Consider the following 21,006-nt stretch of genomic DNA (forward strand, 5'->3'; position numbering starts at 1 on the left):
TTATACATCTGATGGTATTCCTTTTACTGCAGATGATCCAGATTACCAAGAGAAGTATCAAGAGTTACTTGAAAGAGAGGACTTTTTTCCAGATTATGAAGAAAATGGTATAGACCAATCGGCAGCTGGTGATCCATATTTGGATGATGGTGATGATGAAATGGACCCAGAGACAGAAGAAGTTTATAACAATTTGGTTTGGACTCAGAGCATGAGTGAAAGCGATAAAGCCAAATTTCAGCATATCAGTTTTATAAAGCAATTTGGGTTATGGTGATCTGGCAGAACATAGAAAATGAAGAAAATGTGTCACACTTAGACCAAATTAAGGATGTTGAGTTATGTTACTGATGTATGCAACTTTAATGTTGCATAACACTATCTGCCAAAAGAAACTTTATTCTCTATCGCTTAAACTTAAAATGTATATATGTATACACATATGTTTATATTTATATATTATGTACAGTTAATTCCTCTCTTTTGGTTGCAGTACAATTGGTTTTGAAATAAATCAAATTAAAAAAAAGGAACAGCATGAGAATGAACTTGGAAGGGGATCTTTAGAGGCTTATTAACAGCCATGGGTATGAGCTCAGAAATTGGTCTGGAGATGTCCACAGCTCTTCCCCAAACCTTGATGCTGGCATCCTTGTGGGAGATCCTGGGCCAGAACCACCAGGCTAAGCTGCTCCAAGATTTCTGGTCCTCAGAAACTATGAGCTAATAAATATTAGCTGTTTCCAGCCCCTAAGCTTTTAGGAAATTTGCCAACACAGCAATAGATATTAATACAACCTTCAAAATATATCCAGAATCAGACTGCTTCTTATCGTTTCTGTAAATACCAACCAGCTTCACTATCTCTTGCCTAGATTATTGCAACAGGCTTTATTAAAGGGCTTACTGCTTATTTTCACTTTATTATCTGCATTGTGAGGGCTCAACATCTCTATTCAGAACCCTGCGATGATTCACCATTTCAATCAGAGTAAAAGTATCATGAAATCTCCCATGATCTGGGCCCCAATGACATCTCCTGCCTCACCTGTAATTCCTCTTCCTCTTGGCTCACTCTGCTTGAGCTACTCTGACCTATTTACTCTCCTGAGTGCACATCAGACATGTTCTGATCTTTGGGCCTTTGCATGGGCACATTCTTCTTTTAGGAATGCTCTTCACAAGCTATCCCTTCTTATCTCTTTCAAACTTTTGCTCCTTCTTACCTATCAATGAGGCCTATTGTATTTAAAATTAAAGCCACTGTCAACCTCCATACCTACTTTCTCCTTTCTAATTTTTAAAAAACGTTTATTTATTTATTTTGAGAGAGAAGGAGAGAAAGAGCACAGGAGGGACAATGAGAGAGGGAGAGAAAGAATCCCAAGCAGTGCAGAGCCTGATGCGGGGCTCGAACTCACTGTGAGACCATGACCTGAGCCAAAATCAACAGTCAGACGCTTAACCGACTGAGCCACCCAGTCACCCTAGTCTTTTCTAATTTTTTAAGCACTAATTACTTATTATCTGATACTATATAATGTATTTATCATGATTATAATTTATGATAATAATTCTACCCTATTCCCATAGTAGAATGTAAGCTCTATTAGGACAGGGAGTTTAGTTTTGTTCACTGATGTATCTCCAGGGTACAGAACAGTGTCTAGCACATTGTAGACCCTTAATGAATATTTGTTGACTACATGAATCAACGTACCTGTCATTAGAAGATAATTTATATGCCTTTATTTTGATTGGAATGTAAGGTACTAATATCAAATGCTACCTTGGTCTCATTTCCATTATAATGATTAACTAGGATCTCTGAGTGATTTTCTGGCTCAACAGCAGCCAAAACTCAGATGGCTCCCCCCTGTATGAATCACAAATGGCTCTAAAAATGGAAGGAACTCCAGGAACCAGTCCTTAAAGAAACAAACCATGAAATGTAAAAACATGATGTAGGCCTGGAATGGCTGTGAGTCTGGGTGGGGACAGCCTAGAATATACCCCACAGATGTGGTGAGTCAGATCCTGGACAGTGGGGAGAAAAATGCAGAAGCCTGTAGCAGGGAGCTAGCCAGCAGCTTCCCACTGTGGGCTGGTGGAATTACTCAGAGATAGGAGTCTTACAGTTGCATTGCAGAGACACTGAAACTTGGAATAGCAATGAGATAGGAACTGAATCTGGGGATTCCCTCTCTGACTCCAAATGATCCCCAGTATCAGAAGCAGTCATGGGGCACCTGGTTGGCTTAGTCGGTTAAGCATCAACTTTGACTCAGGGCGTAGTCTCATGGTTTGTGAGTTCAAACCCCACATGGGGCTCTCTTGCTGTCAGCATGGAACCTGCTGCAGATCTTCTGCCCCCCTCTCTCTCTACCCCTCCCCTACTAGTGCAAGCATTCTCTCTGTCTCTCAAAAATAGATAAACATTAAAAAAAGAAGTGGTCTGGAACTGGACTGCTTTCTGGCTACATTAGATATAGGATGAGATTCTCTTTGAAGGAAAGCTTCCTCCAATTTAGTCCACTGGACTCCCAGAAGTTAAGCAATAAACTCACAACATAGATAACCATATATTAAATGCCTTTATACCCTGAAGATTTGCAGATATTGAAATGTTTAGGTAGTAAATGCTAAGTAGCTCTGCATTAAATACTTAAGGAAATAAAGAATACACTTAAAAAGATGAATATACAATAAGAAACTTTCAGGAATGCAAAGACAGACTTTACTTTTTAAAAAGTAAAATATTTAGAAGTGAAAAATAGTTACTGACAGCAAAAATGTAATATACAAGTAAAATAGTATGATAGACACTGTTGAAAGGCAATTAGTGAACAGGAAGACGTATCTGAAGTATTTATTTATAATGCTGCAATGAGAGGTTAGAAGATGGAAATCATTACAGAAAAATCAAAAGACATGGGGGATAAAATCATAAAGTATAACCTATATCTACTTTGAAGTCCAAAGGATAATAATTGGGGAAAAGGAGAGGAAACATATTTTAAAAGGTGATGGCTATGATATTCCAAGAAAATCGTGTATCCACGCATCTGGGGAGCATGTTGCAATTCAAGGAGAGTAAATAAAAAGAAATCCATGCCTTAGAAATACAGTAGTGAAAGTACAGAATACCAAAGCCAAAAGGATTTAAAATATCCAGAGAGAAATAACAAATCACAAGCAAAAATAAAAACAAAAGACAATTAGGATGAAAAGACCTTTTTTTTGTATTATTTGAGGGAGAAAGAGAGAGAGTGTGAGTGAGAGAGAGGGGCAAAGGGAAAGAGAGAGAGAGAGAGGGAGAGAGTATCTTAAACAGGTTCCATACTCAGCGTGTAGCCCTACGTGGGGCTCAATCCCATGACCCCAGAATCAAGATCTGGGGTCACATCACAAGTTGGACACCCAACAGCTGAGCCACCCAGGCACCCTGAAAGGATCTTCTCAACAGCAACCCTAGAACCCTGAAAATGGTATTCTAAATGTATCAAAAAAAAGTTCTAAAAATATTGGCTGAAAATAAATGTCAGACTACAGTTTGAGTGTAGCAAAACAATCTTTCAAGGATGAAGATTAAGACATCCTATGGAACAAAAACTAAGGAAGAAAAAAACTCTGATAGAATATGACATCTAGAGACCTGCTTTAAAAAACATACTTTATAAAGTAAAAAATGATCTCAGGAAGATGGTTTGTTATACATGGAGAAATGCTAAACAAATAACACAATATGGCAAACGTAAAATCTAAGTCCAAACAAAAAAAGTCTCCATGAAATAGTGAATAGAAGAAACTAAGCAAAAGATAGAATCAAAATATTGGGCGTTAACAGTATATAAGTTACAGTGATTAAAACTAAAGCTGTCTTGGGGCACCTGGGTGGCTTATTCTGTTGAGTGTCTGACTCTTGATTTTGGCTCAGGTCATGATCTCAGGGTTGTGAGATCGAGCCCCATGTCAGGCTCTGCGCTGATAGGGTGAAGCCTGCTTGAGATTCTCTCTCTCTCCCCTTCCCCCTCCCCAGTTCACTCTCTCTCCCAAAATAAAGAAACATTAAAAAAAATCTAAAGCTGTCTTGAGGTCTTGTTTTCCTTGAGGGGTCAAAATTGTACAATATAGATTTATTCACTTATTTATTCACAAATACAATGTTGCTATTTCATGGATAACCACTAAAGGAACAAAACTGAAATGTGTGAATTCAAAACAACAGGGAGAAAGAATGGAAAAAAAATACAATAAAACAACTTTAAAAAGTTTCACAAAGTGAAAATAAGAAACAGACCAAGTAGGAAAACAAGGTAAAATCCAAGGAACAAGTTTAAATGTATCGATAATCACAAAAAGCACAAACGGACTCAACTTGCTATTTATAGTATAGAAATGGTCAGATCAGATCAAAACTTGGCCAGATGCTGCCTATGGGAGGTAGAGCTGAAACATAAGCATAGAACAATTGAAAATGAAAAGCAGAAAAAGATAGATCAGTCAAATATACACATACACACTGAAAAAAGTTCTGGTGTCTTCATATTAGTCTTAGTTAAAGGCTAAAAAAAAGGCATTTGCTGCCTGATGATAAAAGTTTCAACTTACCATGAAAATACAAAAACTGTGAATGTGTTTAATGAAATAGCCTCAAAATATACAGAGACATTTTTGATAAAAGCTAAAGGAGAGATTTTCAACAACGATCATAAAGGAAGATTTCAATACATTCCTATCAGCTACTGAGAAATAAAGCAGAGAAAAAGATCAGCAAGCACATGGAAGTTTGAGCAGCACAGACGTCGAGTTTCATCTAATGCACGTATATAGAACTTTTTTTGTATTACTTGATTTTTTTTAGAGTTTTTTTGGTCAAACAGAAAATCCACATCTTCCTAATTAAAAAAAATGGTCTTATACTAGTCCATAAATCAAAGTTTAACAAAATTGAAAAGACAGTTTTATATATACCATATTCTCTTATCTCAGATCAATTAAGGTAAAAGTTATTATAAATCAATCAACAAATCTTCATATATTCAGAAATGAAAAAAAAGCATTTTAGAATAAGTCATAGGCCAAAGAAGAAATCATAATGTAAATTTTAAAAACACTTAGAACTAAATAAAATGAAAATATTACATATAAAAATTTGTGGTATCAGCAAAAGGGGATCTTCAGTGAAAACTTACTGTTTTATACGATTATATTAGAAAAGGACAAATGCTGAAAGTCATTGAGATAAATGTCTAACTTTAGGTTCTCCAAAGAAATAGAAATAAACCTAAAGAAAAGACATAGATAATGGTAGATAAATAATAATGAAAAAAATAGACTAGATCAACAATGTGAGAAGTTGGTTTCTAAGTGACTAAGAAAATATATACATCTTAGATGAGATTGATACGATGAGAGAAACAGAGACAGAGGCAGAGAGAGAGAAAAAGACACAGATATCCACTGTTATGAAGTGGACAAATTCTTAGAGAATAACTTTCCAAACCTGGCTTCAGAAGCAATAGAGCCCTAATAGTCTAGTAACTATTTAAAAACATCTGCTGCAAATGAAACATATATCCGAGGTGATTTGATGAGCGATCAAATCAAATCATCAGAATTTCACAATTCACCATTTGCAATTCATTGTAAAAGACTGATTTAATCTTGCTATCAAAACCAGACAAAGAGATGACATTTAAAGATACTACAGGGTCGTCTAGGTGGCTCACTTGGTTAAGTGACTGACTCTTGATTTTGGCTCAGGTCATGATCTCATGGTCATGTGATTGAGCCCCACTTGGGGCTCTGCACTGACTTACAGAGACTGCTTGGGATTCTCTCTCTCCCTCTCTCACTGCCCTTCCCTTGCTCCACTTTCTCTCTCAGAATAAATCAATAAGAAAAAAAGAAATTTAAAAATATTGCAAATCTTTTAATTATTAAAACATACAAGTGTCCTATGCAGAACATTTACAATAAAAATCTAAAAGCTTATAAAAAGATAATAAATCTTGACCAATTTGAATTTGTTCCAAGAATCTAAGTACGAATTAATTTGGCAAATTCTACCATTTTCAATCACCACATTGATTAAAAGACTAAAATCATATGATTATCTCAATCGATGTAAAAAAAGCAGGCAATTAAATTCAACATTCAATCATGATAAAAAATAAGCTTGTGATATAAACCAATTTTCTTAACCTGGTGATGTTTGCAAACATTATTCTAAATGGAAAATTATAAGAAGCATTCTTTGTAAAATTCAGACAAGACAAAGATATCTTTCACTGCTTTATTGTTTTTAACATTGTTTTATAGCCTCATCAGTGTAATTAAACATAAATAAATTAAAACATAAGAATTTGAAATGAGAAAATACTGTCATTCTTTGAAAATGATTTGGTTGTATTCATAAAACAACCAAGACTATACAGGCAAATAATTAGAACTAATAGAAAAATTTAGAAAGATAGCTGACTACATAAAAGTCAATTGCATGTCTGTATAGAAGTAACAAACATTTAGGGAAAAAACATTTAAGGAAAAAGACACCATTTATAATGGCAACACAAACTATAAAATGTCTTAGGAATAAATCTAACATATTTTGTAGGAGACTCTACAGAGAAAAGTACAGTTATAATAGAAGCATATTTTAAGTGACTTAGTAAATGGAGAGGTAGAACAAAACAGGATGAGATGGGATGAGAATAGATGAGAGGATGTTTTTGAGTTAGAAAATTAAACAATCGCATAAATGAGTCTCCTGACGATGATATATAGGGACACCTGGGTGGCTCAATTGGTGAGCCTGGAGTCTGCATGGAATTCTGTGTCTCCCTCTCTCTCTGCCCCTTCCCTGCTTGTGTTCTCTCCCCGTCTCTCTCATAAATAAATAAATAAATAAATAAATAGCATTTAAAAATGACATATGGATTCAGTACAATTCCAACAAAAGTTCAAATAGTTTTTGTGTGTGCGTGTGTATATTAAATCTGACAAACTGATTCTAATATTGATGTGAAAGAGCCAAAGACCTAGAATAGCGAAGACAAATTCATACTTTGTGATTTAAGGAAGTAGTGGGGGAGATCTGAATTGGGAGGATTTTCTAAAGGCTTTGGAACCACATTTATCATATTGTACCCAGAAGTAGTAGTAAATAAGTTGTTTTAAATATTCAAAACAGGGGCGCCTGGGTGGCGCAGTCGGTTAAGCGTCCGACTTCAGCCAGGTCACGATCTCGCGGTCTGTGAGTTCGAGCCCCACGTCAGGCTCTGGGCTGATGGCTCGGAGCCTGGAGCCTGTTTCCGATTCTGTGTCTCCCTCTCTCTCTGCCCCTCCCCCATTCATGCTCTGTCTCTCTCTGTCCCAAAAATAAAAAAAAAAAAATTAAAAAAAAACGTTGGAAAAAAAAATATTCAAAACATATCTGTTCAGTTTGCATTTTTTCTGTATGCTATTAAAGATAAAATTTTTTATTTTATTTTTTTGAAAAATTTTTACCTCAGGTTAATCTTATGATATTAAATCATAATTGTTCATTCATACACACTGTTATCATTGGTCTATTCATGGTCTTTTATTTATTTCTTCTTTATGTACACATTAAAAAATGAATAACTGTGAGCTCATTGCCCAATCTAAGAATTAAAACCTTAAGTTAACATACAAAATTCAAACTAGAAATGCAGTAAAGTATATTCTTTGTAGTAAATATCTGTCATTATTGCTTGCTTGTCTTTGTCCTCTCTTCCAGAAAAGAGATGTAGAAATAGTTTTCCTTTCTGGAATCTTCATTCCTTGAGGTCCTAATCAGATTGTCAACTCAGATTGCCACCAATCCTGTCATTTCTGAGTTTGGAAGTTTGACTCAAGCCCAGCCAGTAAACTTTTCTTTCAAGGAATTTAAACTTGGAAAGAATCATCTAAGGACAGAAGGCCATCTTGATGGCAGGACTCAATACTGCCCACTATTTCCTGATCATGAGAGTTTCAGTCTTGGTTCCTACCTTCTTCCTAAGGTTTTGTGAGAAACTCAATAGCCTTCTAAGAAGTCAAGTTCTTTTCTTTCAGTTATCCTGAATCAATTTCAGTTGCTTGCTTGTCTGCTACCAAGAATTATAGCAACTACTCTTTGTATTGGATTTAATTGTGTACATAACTAATGACCCAGCTTCATAGATATGTGAATATCTGAGGGCTAAGTCTAGGCTCATCAAGCTTAGCTACAGTTCTATGACACAATACCCCACCAAGGAAATCTCCACACTATTGAAAAGTCCATTCATCTAACGTGAATCAACAAACACATCTTCAATCATCTTTTATCAATAAAATAAGGTGAAAGATGTAAGAAAAAGACCCCTGTGCTATCTCTAAAAGAAAATAAAATCTACTTACATCAACCACAGTGCTATATTCCTATTTCTTGGGTAAAGATTTTGAGACATGTTCCATGAGGCCTCTGGCTCTTTGAGCCCCATATGTAACAGTTTTTTTTGTTTTTTGTTTTTTTTCCCTTCTTACAGGAAACAGATGGGATTAACAGACTGTTACATTGTCTGGGCAAATGAAGTATGGTTTCCCTCTTTCCATAGATAGACTGCTGTCTGAAGCAAGGGAGACCATATAGTAATCTCAAAATTATATTTTAAAAACTCCCTTTGTTTAGAAATCATTCTTCTTCTCTTTGTATGCCTTTGTAAAGCAATCTGGAGAAACCTGCTCTTTTTTAACAGGGAACAAGAAAGCATGACTAGATGTCATCACTGCTAGCAGTTTTTGCAGGGAACATTACCTTAATAGGTAATGGAGAAATTAGAATACTTCCTTGCCTGATCCTTTGGGAAAGGTCAACTTGTTGTGTCTTAGAGATTTGCCTGTGGAAAGTAGACTGACCTTGTATCTACCCGAATCACTGGTAAAGCACGCTCGCTCTGGAATATTAGGCTACCTGGACAATTGAGGAATCCTACCTTCAGGAGAAAACTACCAACAGTGCATTCAGCACACGTTCAGTGAATATAAATGATAGCAATTCCTTCCTAATTATATCCATTCAAATTAGTATCTTTGGTCATTAGCCACTCAACCAGTTATAAATCCTCTTTATGTTATCAATATCCTTCAACATTCCTTCATGTTGTTTTTAGGAATATAGATGATCCCTGGGACACCTGGGTGGCTCAGTCAGTTAAGTGCCTGATTTCGGCTCAGGTCATGATCTCGTGGCTCGTAGGTTTGAGCCCTGCATGGGGCTCTGCACTTGCAGCTCAAAGCCTGGAGACTCAGATTCTCTCTCTCTCTCTCTCTCTCTCTCTCTCTCTCTCTCTCTCTTTCTCTTTCTCTCTCTCTCCTCCTCCTCCTCCTCCTCCTCCTCCTCCTCCTTCTCCTCCCACATTCATGCTCTCTCTCTCAAAAATAAGTAGACATTAAAAAAAAGAATACAGATTATCCCTGATTTATAATGGTTTGACTTATATTTTTTTTACTTCACAATGGTGCAAAAGCAATATACATTCAGTAGAAACCATACTTGGAATTTTGATCTTTTCCTGGGCCAGTGATATGCAGTAGATCCTCTCCTACGATGATGTGTAGCCACAGGTCTCAGTCAGCCACGCGATCACAGAGTAAACAACTGATACACTTGCAACAATTCTGTACCCATATGACCAATCTGTTCTTCACTTTCAGTGCAGTATTCAATAAATTACATGAGATATTCAATACTTTATTATAAAATAGGCTTTGTATTAGATGATTTTATCCAACTGTAGGCCGATGTAAGTGTTCTGAGTACATTCAAGGCAGGCTAGGCAAAGCTATCATGTTCCATAGGTTAGGTGTACTAAATGCATTTTTATATATATTTTTAAAGTTTGAGAGAGAGAGAGAGAGCACAAGCAGGCAAGGGGCAGAGAGAGAGAGAGAGGGAGACACAGAATCTGAAGCAGGCTCCAGACTCTGAGACGTCAGTTCAGAGTACAATGTGGGGCTCCAACCCACAAACCGTGAGATAGTGAACTGACTCGAAGTCAGATGCTTAACTGACTGAGATACCTAGGCACCACTAAATGCATTTTTAACCTATGATATTTTCAACTCAGTATAGGTTTATCAGGGTGTAAACCCATGGTAAATTGAGGAATATATGTATTAGTAAATATTTGTCTTGTTCAGATCCAGAAATGTCTATGAATTTTTTAATAGGGATGTTTAAGGGAGAAATCAAATCATGTTGACCTAAATAAAGTCAGTGAGGCCATGTTGACTCCTTTTGGTTATCAACTTCCTTTCAATATGATTACAAATCATCATTTTAATAACCTGGATTAAAATCAGTAATCACCTCTGGTGGATTTTTCAGGACTGGATTTATTTGTTTTATACTTCCCATTCTTGACAAATACTTATGGATAGAACATCAATGGAAATTCCCTGATATCTTTTGTAAATTTCCTCAGTAATCTTTGTAGTTTGTGTCAAGAGTCTTACACTTATTTAGAATATTTACATGCTTACAGTTTGTTTGTTTGTTTGTTTGTTTTTGTTTTTCTTTTGCAGTCCTCAACTGCTTCTTATCAATATTTGGTTTACTTTTTCAGAAAAAAAAATCTTTACTGAGAAAGAGAAAATAAATTAAAAGGTTTTTTTCTTTTTGTAATACATCAGTATTTTATCACTGGTCCAAAGTACTAAGCTTATCTATTGGAACATAGTTTAAAATGCCCTTTTACGTGTTCAATCTGTTGCTATATAATTCCTTGTAACTCTGCCTTCTCTCATGATTATAATATCTGGTCATATTCCTTCTTGGAATTAGTGAGGATTTGAGGATGTGGTATTTCAGTCCTTCACATAAGACCCTTAACACAAGCTCTTCCCTTTTAACCTGCTTTTATTGTGGACTTATTTCTAGGAGGAACTCCCTGCTTCTTTTCCTCCTTTTTGAAGAATCTGAGATAAAGCAATTGATAAGATGAGCTCAGTTCTCTTCCTGAACCACACATCTGTGAAAATTATTATGATAGACAGAACCTTATATGTGTATGTATATGTATATTTGTATACGTGTATATGTGTATAACACATTGAGTCTTACTTAATTGTATGTTTAGTCAAACTGTATACTTATGTGTGTGTCTATACATATTTATAATACATGCATTAATATGTATATGGACATATACACATCAGGATGTTATATATGCAAAACTTGCAAAAAAGAAGTTGGGGGAAACTGGTTAGATGACATTATACTTTCCATTCATACTGATGGTATAAAAAGGTCAGGCATTGGAAATTAAGGAAGAAATCTTGAAAGTTGCTTTGGAATGAGTTATTTTATGTGACTTACCTTTTTTAGGGGAAAGGGATAGGAGGATACCTCCCTAGAGAACTGAACTTCCAAGGGACCACCTGGAGAATGTGATATGTGATCCTCTTCCCTTCCCCTAAACACATAGTTTGGGTGACAAAGTGAATTTTTATCTGTGTCACCTTAAAGAATTCCAAAGCTTGAGGGGTGCCCAGGTGGTTCAGTTGGTTAAGCATCTGACTCTTGATTTCAGCTCAGGTCATGATCTCGTGTTTCTTGAGATTGAACCCTGCATTGGGCTCTGTGCTGACAGTGGGGAGTCTGCTTGGGATTCTCTCTCTCTCTCTCTCTCTCTCTCTCTCTTTCTGCCCCTCCTCTGCCCTTTCTCTCAAAAATAAATAAATAAACATTAAAAAAAAACCCAGAATTCCAAAGCTTAACAATTGGCTAGGTGAGCCCATGGCAGCAGAGCATAGGGCTGCATTTTGGCAAATCATAGAGCCCTCAGAATTTGTCAAAAGAAAGGAATAGATGTGGACATGCGTGATGCAAAGTCCACACCTGGAAGTCTTAGATTCTGTCCAACAGACAGACAGAGGGGAGATGACACTCAGCTGAGGGAAGCTGCCAGTAGCCTCCTGATGCTCAGTGGCTATAAGAGGAGCCACAACTGGCTGGAATAGTGACACAACTGACCATGTCATGGGAATATAGGTGGGAAGTCTCCAGTCATGGGAGGTCGTCAAGGAACTCAGGATCATGCCAAGAGACAACGCTGAGCACCAGCCAAACCCAGAAAGACAAAGGATAACCAGTTTGACTCCAACCAGTCAAAACCACCTATAGGAATACAAAAATTTGTTTTATGATGGGGAGAAGCTTCTCCAATACAGGCATAGCTCTAAGATATCGCAGGTTTGGTTCCAGACCACCACAATGAAGCAAATATTGCAATAGAGTGAGCCGATGAATTTTTTGGTTACCCAGTGCATATAAAAGTTATGTTTACCCCATATTGGAGTCTATTACGTGTGCAATAGCATTATATTTAAAAAAGAATGTAAAATACACCTTAATTAAAAATAAGTTTATTGCTCAAAAATGCTAACCATCACCAGAGCTTTCAGTGAATTGCAATCTTTTTGCTGGTGAAGGGTCTTGCCTCCTTGCTGTTGGCTGCTGACTGATCAGGGTGGTGGTTGCTGAAAGTGGGGGTGGCTGTGCTAAGGCAACAATGGAAGTTGCTGCATTGACTTTTACTTTCATGAACAATTTCTCTGAGGCATACGATGCTGTTGCATAGCATCTGACCCACAGGAGAAATTTTCAAAATTGAAATTAATCCTCTCAAATCCTGCTGCTTATGTAATATTCTGAATCCTCTGTCGTCATTTCCACCGTCTTCCCAGCATCTTCACTAGAAGTAGATTCCATCTCAAAAAAACATTTTTCTTTGCTCACCCTTATGAAGCAACTCCTCATCCATTCAGGTTTAATCATGAGATTATAGCAATCCAGTCCCATCTTCAGGCTCCACTTCTCATTCTAGTTCTCTTGCTACTTCCACCACTGAAGTCTTAAATCCCTCAAAGCCATTCACAAGGGTTGGGATCAACTTCCAAACTCCTGTTCTTGTTGATATTTTGAACTTTTCCCATGAATCATGAATGTTCTACATGAATGTTCGTTCTTCAGTTTATTTTGCCAAGATTCATCAGAGGAATCATTGTCTATGGCAGATATAGCCGTACAAAATACATTTCTTAAGTAACAAGTCTTGAAAATTGAAATTACTCCTTGACCTATGGGTTGCAGAATGGATATTGTATTAGCAGGCATGAAAACAACATCGATCTCGGTGTCTATCTTCGTTGGAGCTCTTGGGTGGCCAGGTGCACTGTTGATGGGCAGCCATATTTTGAAAGAAATCTCCCTTTCTGAGAAGAAGGTCTCAACAGTGGGCATTGACTGTAAGTAAACCATGTTGTAAGCAGATGTGCTGTCATCCAAGTGTTGCTGTTCTCTTTATAGAGCACAGGCGGAATAGATTTTGCATAATTCTTGAAAGCCTTAGGATTTTCAGAATGGTCAGTGACCACTGGCTTCAACTTAAAGTCTCCAGCTGCATCAGCCCCTAACAACAGAGTCACCCTGCCCTTTGAAGCTTTGAAGGAGGGCATTGACTTTCCCTGTCTAGCTATGAAATTCTTAGATGGCATGTTCTTCCAATAGAAGCCTGTTCCATCTACATTGAAAATTTATTGTTTATTGTAGCTACATTCGTTGATTATCTGAGCTAAATCTTCTGGAACCCTTGCTGCAGCTTCTACATCAGCACTTTCTGCTTCAACTTGCACTCTTCTATTTTGCAGATGGCTTCTTTCCTTAAACCTTATGAACAGACCATCTTTTCTTCTTCAGCTTCCTTACCTCTCCCAACCTTCATAGAATTAAAGAGAGTTAGGGTCTTTTTCTTGATTAGACTTTCACTTTAGGGAATATGGTGGCTGGTATGATCTTCTATTTAGACTACTAAAAGTTGTTCCATATCAGCAGTAAGGCTGTTTTCTCTTATCATACGTTGTGTTCACTAGAGTAGTACTTTTAATTTTCCTCAAGGACTTTTCCTTTTCATTCACAACTTTAGCTAACTGGGTGATACAAAAAGGCCTAGCTTTTAGCTTATTTTGGCTTTTGATCTGCCTTCCTCACTAAGCTTAATCATTTCCAGTTTTTTTTGTGTGTAAAGTGAGAGATATTTGACCCTTTCTTTCACTTGAAAACTTAGAGGCCATTGTAGCATTACTAGTTGGCCTAATTTCAATGTTGTTGTGTCTTGGGGAAGAGAGAGGCTTTGGGAGAGGGAGACAGATGGGGGAAGGTCTGGTTGGTGGAGCAGTCAGAAAATACACAACATGCATCTATTAAGTTCACCATCCTATATGGGTGTGGTTCATGGTGCCCCAAAACATTTGTAATAGCAACAACAAAGATCCCTGTTCACTGATCACCATCACCAATATAATAATAGTGAAAGTTAGAAATATTGTGAAATATTAAAAAAATGTGATCCAGAGACACGGGGTTGCCATAAACCTTCAGTTTGTGAAAAAAAAAAAAGCAATTATCTGTGAAGCATAATAAAGTGAAGCACAATAAAACATTGTATGCCTGTATAGGGAAGGAAAAGAAACAGACTGAATCCCACTTTATTATTTGTACATGGTCCTCCTGTGTTAGGCCCACATTGGGGGACAAGGGAAGATGTCACATGCACTAGAAAGTTTTGATTGTCACATAACAATGGGAAGTTGAAATATAGATTCAGGCCTATGATTTGCAACTTAGTGAGACTATAGGACTTCTAATTGCCTTAAAGTTATCACACTTCTGTGGGGTACATTTTCATCCAGCTGCCAAGGAAGAACTAGGCCAGTAAGACATTTGTGAGAATGATGGTCAAAAAAATAAACTGCCATTGCTCTCTGAGTCATGTTTGTTATCCAGAAAACCACTAAGATAGGCTGCATCATGTGGATACTGTTATATGTCTAAATATCTGTTATTTTAACCATGTTTTAATAATACATTGTATTTATACTTGCCTAATGCTTTACCTAATTGTCTCATGAGTACTGTTTTCTATTCCTAGCTTTATTACTTCTCTTTGTAGACAAACCAAAATGATATTCAAGTCCTATACATTTTAACAAAGTCTTTCATCCAATGACCATTATTTCCTTTTGTCATTGACTCATCCTCCTATCCATTTCCTTCTTCCAATTATCCACTTGTGTTTTGAACGGTGATTTTTTTTAAACTTTACAATCACTACTTAAGCTTCCATTATACACTTAAACTGTCTTACCTTGAATTAATGTATTCAACTGCTCTTCAGTGAAACACACACTTTTTGCTTAGCACTTTAATTTACTTAGAGATCAACAACTCTGTGATCCACCTGATTTAACACTATAATGGTTTTGTTTAGGAGTTAGACATAGGTATGGCAGGAAGTGTGTTAGGCATATGAGATGTATATTCTGATACTGATTGTCCATATCCAAACTGCAATTGCAGTTCCATTGTAGACGATGACTTTTCTGACTGCCTAATTTCTCCTAGCTTATTATCATCTGCCAGAAAAGAAAAAGATGCTAGGTGGCTTATTTGTTTATTTAAGAAGCATTCAGACTATTATTATGATTTTTTTTTAATTTTTAGTTTGAGTATAGTTTACACACAATGATACATTTGTCTTGGGTGCACAATTTAGTGATTCAGCTTCTCTAGATGTTGCACTATGCTCATCACAGGTGTAGCTACCATCTGTCACCATACAACATCATTGACCATCTCCTCTATGCTATATTTTTAAACGCAAAGTAGAACACTGAGGAGCATCCTTAAAAATTTGTGCTTTATGAAAAAAATGGCATTTCTTCTAACTCAATGGTTCTTAAGGGGTTCTTAAGAGGTCTAACTTCTTTTCATGACAATACTAAAATATTAGCGGTTTTTGTCCTCTCGTTCTCTCATTAGTGCACAGTAGTGATTTCCAAAGGCTAGTTGACATGGGATGACTCCATCACACAAATGGTTAATGGGATATATGCTTGTGTTCTCCTGTTTTTCAATACTCATTTAAAATTTTAGTTTGGTAAATTTTGATAGATGTTAACCACATAAAATAAAGCTTATTGGGATCCATAGACCAAAGAGATTAAGAACCTCTATTCTAAACTGTTTTTTTAATATTTATTTATTTATTTTGAGAGGGAGATAGAGAGCAAGCAAGGGAGGGGCAGAAAGAAAAGGAGACAGAATCCCAAGTAGGCTCTGCACTGTCAGTGTAGAGCCCAATGAGGGGCTTGAATCCACAATCTGTGAGATCGTGACCTGAGCCGAAATCCAGAGTCAGATGCTTAACTGTGTGACCACCCATGCATCTCTTTTAAATATTTAATATATAAGTGATTATACAATAAAAAAATTGAGTAAAACTTGTCTAAATGAATATATATGTAATTTTTAGAGTTCTAGTATATATATATACATATATATATATACTATATATATGTATATATATATACACACACACACAAACATATGAGATATATATATATATACATATACATATATATATATGTATATACATATAGTACTTAGAAATTCTGAGGATAGCTTTTTTATTATCTTATTCTTGTAGTTTGATATGGCACAAAGCATTTGGAAAATCTTAATTTCCTTGATAATCACTTAACCAAAAAGGTCAGAGCCACACTTTTGATGATTTAGTGTCCTGAAATAAATATTTTTGAAGAATCATTATTTTGTATATTAAGTTAACTGGATATGGATTTACTTTTAAATTATTTAGTCCAATGTCAACATAATTCAATTAAAACTAACTAAGTAACTAACTAATAGCATAGTCCAGAGGAAGCTAATGAAAGGTGTAATTATTGGGTATATAATGTTGCAAATTAGTCATATAAGATAAATTCATCTTTTCTAGTTACTATGAGAATATTTATTGAGAAGTATTATCCCTCATTTTTCATTTTCATAAAAACTATAATGCATTTATTGAGGTGGAGCTTTTCTCTATTAATCTGTTGTGTAGAAAGCAGTCAGGAGAAAATAAAACAAAACAAAACAACAGACATCAATAACTAGGGCAGCCTACAAGGTAGAGGATGCCTATATTTCTTTAAGACAAATCAACATTTATTGAAATATTTAAAATTATATGAAACAACAAAAAGAAAACATTCTTTTAAGGTTTGTATATGCAGGATAGAAAAAAAATAAGGATGGCTAGCCCAGTGGTTGAGAGTGATTCATAAAGAGAAAAATTAAAACTAAAAATAATCCCCTCAAGTTCTTGCACTATGGAAAATAGGAAGACATCCTAATTAGTGACTGGAGAAACATTAGGCAGTTAGAAGTTTAGAGGTATAATTAGGAAAGTTATACAAAGAGTCTTCTCAATATTGATTGAGTCACACACATTATCATTGACCAAGGCAAAGAAATGAATAATACATTATTTAGATGACAAAGGGGTGTTAATGCCCAGGAAAGGAGCTTTTAAAAAATTTAACAACTTCGTTAGATTGCCCAAGATTACAATCCCTTGAAAATAAGAATACTGATAATAAAAACAAATGAGGAAGGAAACACACTACATCAAGTATGAAAAATTTAAAAAAAAAGGGAGACGAATCTCTGGGAGGTAAAAAATAAACCTCTAATGAAGAACAATGAATGAAAGCAGACCTCACAATGAAACTGTAAGACAGTTATATGTGTTGGCAATTTGGATATATTTATGCCATTGCTATAAGTTATTTTCCTTTCTATCTGATCTCAAGATCTATGATAGGAAAATTAAGGTAGTTTTAAATATTATGATAAACAGAAGAGCATCAGGGGAAAAAGCAAATATGGTCAGGAAGTCATTAACCTAACAAGATAAATCTTGGAACTTATGAGATAATTAGATAATGTAGATAAATGAATGACTCAGTTACACAAAAGATACCCCACTTCTGTTTCTGTCATCATTTATTTATCTTTCCTGGTTGTTTGGGGCTTCAGTAGAAGTGGTTAGTATATATTTCTTTTGTCTAGTGTTCTGATTTTTTAAGCCTTGACCTCCTACTTTTTCCTTATCTACATTCTAAAGGAAGAAGAAACAGGGAACTGGTATTTATGAGGTTTCATCCATGCCCTAGAAACTATGATGGGTACTTTATAGAGTATAATTTAATCTTTACAAAAATCCACAAGATACAAAAAATTATCTCTATTTTCCAGATGAGAAATCACAAGAATGATTTGCCAAAGATTATGAATGACCAAGCTCAGTTAGCATTCTTTCCATGACATTATAGTGATTTCAAAAGTAATTGCTAATCATAATTATGAACATGGGACGCTCTGGAATCATTAAAGAAAGATTAAGTACTATTCAGTGTATAATATTAGTTTAATTTCAGAAGAGTAGAAATAACTCTTTCTCTAACAATTAACCCACTTGATTTTATTTTATCACTGATGGTAGAAATAATACAAAATGCTTACAGGCATATTAAGTAGCACACTTCTCCCATGGGCTGATGGAAATAGGAGGGGTTACTGGTAATTTGGTGAGTTTCTCTCTCTGGTGAGGAATGTCAGAGCATGTCTACAGGTCTCAGTTATGGAGGAAATGCTCTTATTTTCCTTATGGTATTCCAGTCTCTGCTTAGAGAGGTAGTGCTCTCTGGCTTCCTCCAGGCTGCCAGTTCCATAGATTACTGGCTCTCATTCACTTATGCCCTGAGAAGTCTTTTACAGAAATAGCACAGCGGTTTACAGATCTGCCTTCTCTTGCTGCTCAAATACACCAATATTTCTTCACCCTCAGTATGTAGGCCAATTTTGTTAAAAAGGTTTTTGTCCCCAGAGGAAGCATTAAACAATATATCTGTGTGACAATTATTTTAAATAGTGGAGTTCATATGAGACATCTCGGCCATGATGACTTGTGTATATTGGGCAGTCGGTGCGTTATAAATTGAATAAAAAGCAATTCCATTCAAAGCCGTAGAGGAGTTGTGATTCAAGGCAAAGAGAACAGCGAGCCTGGTGCACAATGGAAACAGCTTTAAAATATGCAAATTACCAGGCTTTATGCAAGATAAAATGAATCAAAATCTCCAGTGTTCAGCACAAGAACTCGGTTATTCAATGGCTCTCTTAAGCTCTCCACTGCAGAGAGTGAGTTGTTTCGGAGAACCCCTGGGAGGACATGAGAAACCTTCCTCAGGACTGGAACACTGCACAAGGAGAGCTGGCATAGAAGGCTGGGATGTTGGGGAGCAGAATGGAAAGGGCTTCTTATACAAGTTTAAGGATCTGGGGTGCCTGGGTGGTTCAGTCTGTTGAGCATCAGATTCTTGATTTCCATTCAGGTCATGATCTCACAGTTTGTGGGATCAAGTCCTCCTTTGGGCTCTGTGCTGACAGCTGGAGCCTGCTTGGGATTCCCACTCCTTCTCTCTCTGCCCCTTCCCTACTTGTGCATGTGTGTGAGCATGACCTCTCTCTCTCTCTCTCAAAGTAAACAAATAAATAAACATTTAAAAAAAAACAAGTTTAAGAGTTTATACTAATCTAGGAGCCAGTAGGGAGACATTTGATTTATGCTTTAAAAAGACCACTCTCTGGAATGCGGTGGATGTATTGATGGGGCAAGAGTAGAGCCAGAGTAGAGGGTGATTGTGTTGGTCCAGATGAAGAGAATGATGGTTGCCTTGATTAGCATTGGCCAGTGTTGTGGGGAATGGGGGTAAACAAAAGGATTCATGAGCTGTTTGAAAGATACAATTTAATGACTTATTATGTAAGTGGGATGAGGGAATAGAAAGCATAGGCTGCTTTTCCAATCCTAACAGACGACATAATTTATAGTTTATTAACAATTTCAGAACTGAAAATATACATATTTTGAAAATTAGGTAAATACTGCTACAGCTTAATTAGTGCTCCAAACTGGAAAAAGGGAGGATATATTCCATTTTTAATGATCTAGAAAACTTTTCTGCAACTTTATGCATACTAACTGTTGATATCCCTTACAGATCATTATTTTTAGCCTAATTTCTCATATCACAATTTTGGTTTATTTAATTTTCTCCTACAGTTGTACACAGAGCCGTTATTTAGCACCCTTTACTTTGGACATAATCATTATAAGTCACCAGCGTGATCCATTCACTGTAAAGGACTATAGATGTTGCCTCAAAGACTCCCGTTATAAAATTTTAGGGTTATGTTCTGGACAATCCCAACTTTCAATTAATAATTAATTTAGAGTATTTTAATTTTCTCATTATTGAAAATGTTCATATTCTGGTTTCTTTTTATAGAACATAATTTTGGGAGAAGGAGTTTCCTAGGCATTCCATTTCTCATAAAGTTCATAAAAAGGTAATTCATAAAAGAAGAACAACTTAGTGCTAATGTGTTTAAAAAATAGCCCAACCTGGGGCGCCTAGGTGGCTCAGTCAGTTAAGCATCCGACTTCAGCTCAGGTCATGATCTCGCAGTTGACGAGTTTGAGGCTGCTTCGTATTCTGTGTCTCCCTCTCTTTGCCCTCCCCCACTCATGCTCTGTCTCTCTCTGTCTCAAAAATAAATAAACATTTAAAAAAATAGCCCAGGGGCGCCTGGGTGGCGCAGTCGGTTAAGCGTCCGACTTCAGCCAGGTCACGATCTCGCGGTCCGTGAGTTCGAGCCCCGCGTCAGGCTCTGGGCTGATGGCTCGGAGCCTGGAGCCTGTTTCCGATTCTGTGTCTCCCTCTCTCTCTGCCCCTCCCCTGTTCATGCTCTGTCTCTCTCTGTCCCAAAAATAAATTAAAAAACGTTGAAAAAAAAAAAAAATTTAAAAAAATAGCCCAACCTGATATATAACTAAAGTGTAATGCAACATGTGAAACATTTAGTACAGGATCTATGCAACTAAAAGCAAAGTACGTCATTCGTAGTAGGTCTAAGAATTCTAATATAATAGATATTTATTTTCTAAATGATCGCAAATGTTACAAATCACTTCTTTAATATCCCAAATTTACTCCCATAGTCTCTGTCTTTTTACCTTGTATTAGAGAAAGGAATCTATTACCAAA

General features: G+C 36.3%; 2 protein-coding genes across 4 annotated transcripts in view; one reads left to right on the forward strand and one right to left on the reverse strand.

The window, feature by feature from the left end:
- LOC131506859 (polyadenylate-binding protein-interacting protein 1-like) overlaps positions 1–641 on the forward strand; it is an 85,322-nt gene extending 84,681 nt beyond the window's left edge. Inside the window, exon 3 of the mRNA XM_058720900.1 lies at positions 33–641. Within this exon, the coding sequence (XP_058576883.1) occupies positions 33–277 (245 nt within the window). The 3' untranslated portion in view covers positions 278–641. The remainder of the gene's footprint in view (positions 1–32) is intronic.
- GALNTL6 (polypeptide N-acetylgalactosaminyltransferase like 6) overlaps positions 1–21,006 on the reverse strand; it is a 1,200,276-nt gene that overhangs the window by 322,434 nt on the left and 856,836 nt on the right. The window lies entirely within an intron of this gene.

The sequence above is a fragment of the Neofelis nebulosa genome, chromosome 3 (assembly GCF_028018385.1).
Source record: "Neofelis nebulosa isolate mNeoNeb1 chromosome 3, mNeoNeb1.pri, whole genome shotgun sequence".
In the NCBI taxonomy this organism is placed as follows: Eukaryota; Metazoa; Chordata; class Mammalia; order Carnivora; family Felidae; genus Neofelis; species Neofelis nebulosa.